The 8610-nt window shown below is 40.8% G+C and overlaps 2 protein-coding genes across 2 annotated transcripts; one reads left to right on the top strand and one right to left on the bottom strand.

Annotated features, from left to right (window-relative positions):
• Positions 1 to 207: 207 nt before the first annotated feature.
• On the top strand, positions 208 to 4192 carry LOC137711020 (putative LRR receptor-like serine/threonine-protein kinase At1g12460). Its single transcript, XM_068450214.2, has 2 exons — positions 208 to 2323; positions 2415 to 4192. The coding sequence occupies exons 1-2, from the start codon at positions 1152 to 1154 to the stop codon at positions 3898 to 3900; spliced, it is 2658 nt and encodes an 885-aa protein (XP_068306315.2). The 5' UTR covers positions 208 to 1151; the 3' UTR covers positions 3901 to 4192.
• Positions 4193 to 4533: 341 nt separating this feature from the next.
• On the bottom strand, positions 4534 to 8610 carry LOC137710015 (1-aminocyclopropane-1-carboxylate synthase 6-like). Its single transcript, XM_088695188.1, has 5 exons — positions 8332 to 8610; positions 8049 to 8140; positions 7589 to 7694; positions 5469 to 5629; positions 4534 to 5368 (listed from the first exon to the last, which is right to left on the bottom strand). Exons 1-5 carry the CDS (start codon positions 8608 to 8610, stop codon positions 4549 to 4551), a joined length of 1458 nt encoding a protein of 485 aa, XP_088551314.1. The 3' UTR covers positions 4534 to 4548.

The raw sequence follows: 8610 nt of genomic DNA, 5'->3' as shown, positions 1-8610 counted from the left end.
TTATCGTATATTGTGTTATCAATTTTCGTTAGGTATTATTTGTATTCAATTTTAAATAAAAATATTCATAATGATTTATAACTGTAGAATGATAAATGAATGAAAGCGATAAAATGATCTTTAGAATCCCCGTAAAGGGAATTTGAATGGGATCATGTCAAAGACTCAAAGTCATTACTTAAAACGGTTCAATGCAAAGGCATGAGAGAGAGGGAAAGAGAGTCAGTTTGTTTACTTGTCAACTAATAGTAGAGACAAATTCGAGACACCCTCTTCGTCTTCTTCCTTTTTCTTCACTCTTTTTTTTTTCTTTGGTTTTCTTTGGATAGTAATTATGGCAGTGACTGGAATTGGTAACCTGGTTGGTGGGGAAGAATGAATGCTGTGAAAGAGATCCAGACCCAACTCGGTCCTGGAGAGAGAAACACACACACGCTCATCTCTCTCTCTCTCCCTCTCCTCATTATCATTGTTCAGACATTACAAACTACACAGAGGTTAGAGAGAGAAAGAGAGGAGAGAGAGAGAGAGAGAGGGCATGCACGTGGTTGAGCATCAGTTTAAGTGGAGGCAAAAAAACTGCTGAATTTCCAGACTATTATAAGCAGTTACATTAAATTTTGGCTCCCACTCTCTCACCTGCTTCCTTTCCAACCAAGCCAAACCCTTCACAGATCACACATACACACACCATTTTCCTCCATTTTTCTTTTCCTTTCACAGTTAACCCCATAACTCCCTGCCTCCCATTACTTCTCTCTGTTCCTCCTCCATTGGTTCAAGCCAAAAAGCTCAAATTTTGGTTCTTTGATTCGTTCCAGAAGCCAAAACGCTTCATAAATCTTGGATCTTTGGTTGTTCCTGAATCCTGAGCATCCACTGAGACAAACTCAGAAGCCAAAATTTCATCTTTTTGTGCAAATGTGGTGGAATTCTCAGAGATTTCTGCAATTCCAGCAAAACCCAAAAGTGAAAAATTTTGATTCTTTACCATGATCGTGATGGGGCGTTTCGGATACTCGAAAGAAAGTGCAACAATGGATGCAAAGTAGCAGTCGGATCTTATCTGCTTCAGATCCAATTACCATAATGCCAAACGGGTAGACCCCTTCTTTTACCGCACACATTTACTGTATAAATTTGTAAGTAGCATGAGAAAGCTTCATACTTTTCGCCTTTCTCATGCCTTTTTGTGCTTTGTTGTTGCTTTATTTTTGGCAATAATTGATGTTACTTCAGTAACTGAGACGGAGATTTTACTTCAATTCAAAGGGAATGTAACAAATGATCCGTACAATCGTTTAGGCTCATGGGTTTTTACTGGGAATCCTTGCAAAGATTATGGTGGTGTGTTCTGTAACTCTGCTGGGTTTGTCGATAAGATAGTTTTGTTGAATACTAGCATTGGTGGAGTGTTGTCTCCGGCTTTGTCCGGGTTGAAATACCTGAGGGTTTTGACATTGTTTGGGAACAGATTTTCGGGAAGTATACCAAATGAGTATGCTGAGATTCGAACATTGTATAAGATGAATTTTAGTTCAAATGCTTTATCTGGGTCGATTCCAGAGTTTATAGGTGACTTGCCTAGCATTAGGCTTCTTGACTTGTCAAGGAATGGTTTTACTGGGGAGATTCCATCGGCTTTGTTTAAGTACTGTTACAAAACCAAGTTCGTTTCTTTGTCTCATAACGCTCTTTTGGGTTCAATGCCGGAATCATTGGCAAATTGCTCGAATCTTGAAGGGTTTGATTTCTCTTTCAACAATCTCAGCGGTGGCATACCTTCGCGAATTTGCAATATTCCCAGGTTAGATTATTTGTCACTAAGAAGCAATGCGTTATCAGGGAGTGTTGTGCAGCAGCTTTCGGCTTGCCACAGCTTGAAACACCTGGATCTCAGTAGCAATTTGTTTACTGGTTCAGCACCATTTGGGGTTCTTGGATTGAGCAATCTTACTTATTTCAATGTATCGCATAATGAGTTTAACGGGAAGTTTCCTGGTATTACAACTTGTAGTGAGAGAATGGAGTCTTTTGATGCTTCATGGAATGTGTTGGACGGAGAGGTTCCTCCGAGTATTACAAACTGTAGAAGTCTCAAGGTTTTGGAGTTGGGGTACAATGGGCTGAGTGGGAGCATCCCAGATGTGCTCGGGAATCTGGTTAGGCTTGTCGTGATCCAATTGTGTAATAATTCAATAAGTGGAACTATTCCAGAAAAGCTTGCAAGCATTCAGCTGCTTCAGGTCTTGGATTTGCACAATCTCAACCTTGTTGGTGAAATACCCCATGATATAAGCAATTGCATGTTTCTGCGTGAGCTGTGAGTCCAAATACATTATGAAATTTGTTTAAATTTACATGCGATGTCTTTATATCTAAGCAAAAATATCTTATGTTTGTTGTTTCTGCAGGGATGTTTCTGGTAACTTGTTGGAGGGAGGAATTCCTCAAGGTCTTTACAACATGACTAACCTTGAAATCCTTGACCTCCATAAAAACCAGCTCAATGGAAGCATCCCACCAGATGTAGGAAATCTGTCCAGCTTACAATATCTGGATCTTTCACAAAATTCACTTTCGGGGTCAATTCCTTCTTCCCTCGGAAACCTAACAAAGTTGACCTATTTTAATCTCTCCTCCAATAAACTCTCAGGCACCATTCCTGCAGCTATTCAAGGTTATGGCTCCTATGCATTTATAAATAACCCCTTCCTCTGTGGTGCTCCATTGGACACGCCTTGCTCAGCAACTGGTAATGGTACTATCACTCCCACTTTGAGAAAACCCAAGGCTCTTCGTGTGCCTGCCATCTTTGCAATTGTTGCCGCTGCAGTGATTCTTAGTGGAGTATGTTTGGTATGCATTATGAACATCAAAGCCCACAGAAAGAAGCAAGCTGATGTGACATTGGTTGTCGAGAGCACACCACTTGGCTCCACTGATTCAAATGTTATAATCGGGAAGCTGGTTCTCTTCAGCCAAAGTTTGCCCTCAAGGTATGAAGACTGGGAGTCTGGCACAAAAGCTTTGCTTGACAAAGAATGTATAATAGGTGGTGGATCAATTGGTACGGTCTACAGAACAAATTTTGAAGGTGGCGTCTCAATTGCAGTAAAGAAGCTCGAGACTCTGGGAAGGATCAGAAATCAAGATGAATTCGAGCAAGAAATTGGACGACTGGGCAACCTTCAGCATCCGAATTTAGTAGCATTTCAAGGTTACTACTGGTCATCGACAATGCAGTTGATGCTATCAGAATTTGTCCCAAATGGGAATTTGTATGACAATCTACACAGTGTTCATTATCCAGGACCAAGCACTAGCAGAGGCAATAGTGAACTGTATTGGTGTAGGCGATTTAAGATTGCTTTGGGAACGGCGAAGGCGCTTGCCTACCTTCACCATGACTGTAGACCTCCTATTCTCCATCTAAACATTAAATCCACCAACATACTACTAGATGAGAAATATGAGCCAAAGTTGTCTGATTATGGGTTAGGTAAATTGCTTCCCATATTGGATAACTACGGTTTAACCAAATTCCACAATGCTGTCGGGTATGTTGCACCAGAGCTGGCTCAGAGTCTGAGACTAAGTGAGAAATGTGATGTCTATAGCTTCGGAGTTGTTCTTTTGGAACTGGTCACAGGAAGGAAACCGGTAGAGAGTCCAACTGCAAACGAGGTGGTGGTTTTGTGTGAATATGTTAGGGGATTATTGGAGACTGGCTTTGCTTCAGATTGCTTTGACAGAAGCTTAAGGGATTTTGTAGAGAATGAACTGATCCAGGTGATGAAATTAGGGTTGATTTGTACATCCGATCTCCCTTCGAAAAGACCAAGCATGGCTGAGGTTATACAGGTTCTTGAATCCATCAGAAACGGATTGGAGGCTTAGCTTGTCAAAGTAAATCGATAAATTGTGCTCTTGCCTCAGCATCGGATCAATGATGCATCTTCGCCGGAGCGGAGGTCAGAAAGATAGTTACCTGAAATGGTTGGATTAGTTGGGGAGAGTAGGAGGGTTTTGAATATAGGAAAAATAGATACAATTCATTGTATTCATTTGGGGTTTACCAAAATCAATTGTTTTCTTACATTTTTCAATCCTGCAAATAAGAACATTCATTTACTGCATGTCATTGATGGACAAACTAATACTTAATAAGAAATGTAGTAACATTTTGTTCTGGTTTCTTGTGCACAAATGGGGATGTAGAAATTGATTTCCGCGCTCGTCTTCTGTCCATGTGTACCTTGTTTGATGTTAACCTTTGAATTGAACAAATCACAGATAATTGAGGACAGAAACAAACTGAATGTGTACAAGAAAAATGGTGTCTGGAGATCATTTCACTACTTTACGCTAAGTGCATGACATTTCGACTATCAAATTAGTAACACCAACCGACGGTGTGGCCAGTTCAGTTAAAAATTTCTCCCTTTTAACCACAAGAGAAAGCAATTGTGCTTTGTTCTTGGATCCGGTGCACTGACCTATAAAAATTCTGTGCAACCTGAACCCGGAGAATGAATGAACAATACTTCAACCGTGTGATTTACTGGTTTCGGAAATTTTCCAAATTGGTTCCATAACAACAGGAATGTCTTTTACAGTCAACGTTGTAAAACAAAACCGAAACCATCCGGGTTCAATACAATGACATGATAATCCGGGTGTTACATTTAGCTTAGCTACATTCAACAACCTATCCCAGAGCTCAAGCTCCCCTTTCTCGCTGTAAAAGCAGATTAACCCGCTCATGTCAGCCCAACAGCTGAAACCCCCATTGCTCTTGGTGCACTCAATGCCCAATTGCTTCAAACCTGTCACAAATTTAAGGTACATTCCACGAAGCCTTTCTCTACTAGTATCAATGAACTTCCGGATGAATTTGGTGTCTGAAAGCATAGAGATGAGCACCTGTTGGGATGGGGAGGAAATGGACGAGAACCTTGTCAACTTTTTAGCAGCAGCCCTAAAACCTGGAAGAGAAAGGTCTTTCGATAGACCGTATACTATATGAACTCTGTTCTGGTCGATATCTTCCGATTCAACAATTTCTGCCATGCTTACAAACTCTTCACTACCATACATGGATCCAGAAAATATTTCATTCGAGATTATATGTATGTTTTTCTCTCGGGCAAAGTCTAGAAGGTTGTAAAGTGATTCACGACTATAGAAACTGCCAACGGGATTTGAAGGATTTGAAATTATAATCCCACGAACCTTTACACCGCGTTTCTTTGCCTGGTTGAATGCACGTTCAAAAGCAGTCACGCTCCAGTTGAATTTGTCCGCACTACGGCATGGAACAGGTATAATCTCTCCTCCAGTTCGCCACTTTACATCTCTGTCCAAACTGCATATCATATTCAAAAAGTCAGGACTTCTTAGAGCCAGAGAGCAGAGATACTGCCCTACAGAAACTTTCTATGTTGACATTAGTTGATAGTTATTACCCAGGGTAATATGGCGCTGGATCAAGAAATGCATTTCCGCTGTCTGCTAGGCAGAAACTTAGTATCTCAATTGCAGGTGTTGCACCAGCTGTCAATACTATTTGGGAGGGGTCGAAGAAAACTGACTTCCCCATGACTTGAGACATGAATCCTGCCACAGCCTACAGGTCTGGGAAAATTAGAGAGTGCACAAAAAACTGACTGCCACTGTTCATATGAAGTATATAATGTAAAAGCATATGCATCCTAAAAATCAACCTGCATGGAGTGCTTATAACTGTTTTAAGTAAACGGACTCACATTCGACCAACCACTACTAGTTCTAGTTTGCTAGTAAGATATACCATTTTCTAGCCAATTTGTGCAAATTATCAACTAAGTTCGCAAGTAATTAATTGTATTCTACAGGCGATAAATCATTCGGAGAAACAACGAAACCACGTTCAATTAGAAACTTAATACCGATTGTCTCAAGTGACTTTGCTATTTTGATATACCCCAAAATTATTGAATCCCACCTAGACTCGGACAAAACTTTCGATCATTAGCAATGTATTAAAAGCGTGAGGCGTGGGTGAGGCGTCCGAGGTGAAGCCCAGCCTAAGCACTCTTCATTCTTCATCAAATCCTTCTTCAAGATCAAGCCCCAACGGCCCTTGAAGAACTTCCACCAACTCAAGATCAAGCCCCGACGGCCCTTGAAGAAAGTGTTCATTGTTCATCATCCGTTCATCCTAAGATTAAGCCCAAAAGCCCCCTTGAAGAACTTCCACCAACTCAAGATCAAGCCCTGACGGCCCTTGAAGAAAGTGTTCATCGTTCATCATCCGTTCATCCTAAGATCAAGCCCCAACGGCCCTTTGGATCAACAACCTCAACAAATTCACACATCCAATCGTTCTTCAAGATTAAGCCCAAAAGCCTTGAAGATCTGCTCATCCATCAACCTTCAAGATCAAGCCCAAAAGCCCTTGAAGAAATCCACACAACCATTATTCAAGATCAAGCCCCGACGGCCCTTGAAGAAAGTGTTCATCGTTCATCATCCGTTCATCCTAAGATCAAGCCCCAACGGCCATTTGGATCAACAACCTCAACAGATCCACACATCCAATCGTTCTTCAAGATTAAGCCCAAAAGCTCTTGAAGATCCGCTCATCCATCAACCTTCAAGATCAAGCCCAAAAACCTTTGAAGAAATCCGCACAACCATTATTCAAGATCAAGCCCCAACGGCCCTTGAAGAAACTTCAAACCGTTCATCCAAGATCAAGCCTCGACGGCCCTTGGATCAATCGCACATCCACAAATCAACACCTTACGGAGATCGAATCAGAGGATCAAATCATAAAGAGATTGTAACCCCAAAATTCATCATTAATACAAATATTATTTTGTACACGTGTTCTTGTTTCAGGAATTTTTCGTGTTTACAAAGACTTCCAGGGCTTTCCAACCATATGTGGCCCATTTTCTAATTCATTCTGAGCATTTCGGGGCAAAGCTAGCAAGTTGGCTATTTTGCAAGGGATTTTTCTGGCGGATCTTGGGCCACTTGTTACAATATCCAAAATAAGATGATTTCTTCAAGTCCTTACTTTCATCCTAAAATACAATACAAACAACAAAATACCTTGTGATGCATAAAGATTTTAAGTCAAAAACCTAAGTAAAAGAGGGCATATAAATATAACTTTATGCACTTAACACATACTAAGGGTTCTACTAGCTCCCAACACTCCTGATAAAAGCTAACATGAATACCATCCGGCCCCGGGGCTTTGAAAGCACCAATGCTTTTGATAGCGTTCCAGATCTCGTCATTTGAAGGGATAGTATTTAGCATGGTAGTTAGGGTGCATTTCAAGCCAATAGGTATTAGCAACCACTCTATCCAGTCTCTAAAAAATAAGAGTATTATCCTTGTGTTTATTAGTCCAAGTAAAAGGAACACCGGAAGCTTGTAAGGAGATAAGGCTAGCATCATTTAGGAAATTAACAAATTTTGTCACATAGATATTTCCACTCTGATTTCCTCCCCATTTTTCCTGAGTACTGGTAATACAATTAAAATCACCAAGCACCATCCAGGGTTTATTACCAGGGTTAAGACCTAATACCTTATCCCACATATTCTCTTGTAGAGATTTATGGGGATAGACATAAACAGAGGTAGCAAAGAAGTCAATATTCAAGCACACATCTTTAACTAAAGCATGGATAAATCTAGAAGAAACAAACAGCATAGTAACATTCATCATGCTAGAGTTCCAATAAAAAGAGACTCCCCTGGATCTCACTTCAGGGTTACAACCAAAAAACTGATCAAAACACCTACTAAGGCAACTAACAAGGGCATTTTCCACATCAAATTTAGTTTCAACAAAACAAAAGAAGTCTAATTTAGCCAAACTACAAAGATAATTAAAATTACTCTTAAACTCTGGTCTTCCCATTCCCCTGTAGTTCCACACAATCCCCTTCATTAGTCTATCTTGTTAAGGTACGCAGATGGTCCAACTTCATCGGCCTTCTCCTCTCTGACTCAGCACTCCCACAGTTGGCCTAGCACTTGCAGACGTTGCTTTCGCCACAAGCATCATAGCAACAAAACTCTCAAAGTTCTCCCTAGCCTCAATATCACCACTTCCCACATTTGACATCACAACATCCTGATTTTGTTTCAAAAAACACTTGGCATCAAAGAAATTTACTTTGCCTAACTTGACACAAACCGAGGACTTAAATCAGACAAATCATCAAACACATCACAATTAGGCAAGACCCAATTATTAATGAATTTAACAACTAGACGAGACTTGAAGCTATTAGTGCCTCGATAGTCTAGAATCCCCACACTTACCTGCTGCACACGCTCCTTTGCTTTCCCAGGTCTCCTCCAGTCCTGCACGAAGTCCGCCTTTACCACCCATTTTTGCTTCGGGCTGGCCACCACATCCTTATACGATTTATCTTCCCTAAAGCTTTCACTCGACTTTTTCTTATCCCATTTTGGCCTCCACCTTGGAATTACCGTAGTCCAACCCTCCTCATCCAAGCCCCCATCCTCCACTCGTTGTCCTAACTCTTCATTCTCAGTAAATTCCTCATCCACAATTGTAGCATATAGAAAATAGAGCAT

The sequence above is a fragment of the Pyrus communis genome, chromosome 6, assembly GCF_041283825.1.
Source record: "Pyrus communis isolate YQ-2024b chromosome 6, ASM4128382v1, whole genome shotgun sequence".
Classification (NCBI taxonomy): Eukaryota; Viridiplantae; Streptophyta; class Magnoliopsida; order Rosales; family Rosaceae; genus Pyrus; species Pyrus communis.
The sequence above is the reverse complement of the archived record's forward strand: the minus strand, read 5'-3'. Positions and strand labels throughout refer to the sequence as shown.

Bases quoted from the DNA above. Each gene is read 5' to 3' on its own strand.
- LOC137711020 (XM_068450214.2), top strand. From the start codon at position 1,152: ATGAGAAAGCTTCATACTTTTCGCCTTTCTCATGCCTTTTTGTGCTTT. The intron at 2,324-2,414 runs GTGAGTCCAAAT...TTGTTTCTGCAG, and splicing joins TGCATGTTTCTGCGTGAGCT to GGATGTTTCTGGTAACTTGT.
- LOC137710015 (XM_088695188.1), bottom strand. From the start codon at position 8,610: ATGCTCTATTTTCTATATGCTACAATTGTGGATGAGGAATTTACTGAG. The intron at 5,630-7,588 runs GTATTAGGTCTT...CCAGACCTGTAG, and splicing joins AAGAGAATATGTGGGATAAG to GCTGTGGCAGGATTCATGTC. The intron at 5,369-5,468 runs GTAATAACTATC...TATGATATGCAG, and splicing joins CCAGCGCCATATTACCCTGG to TTTGGACAGAGATGTAAAGT.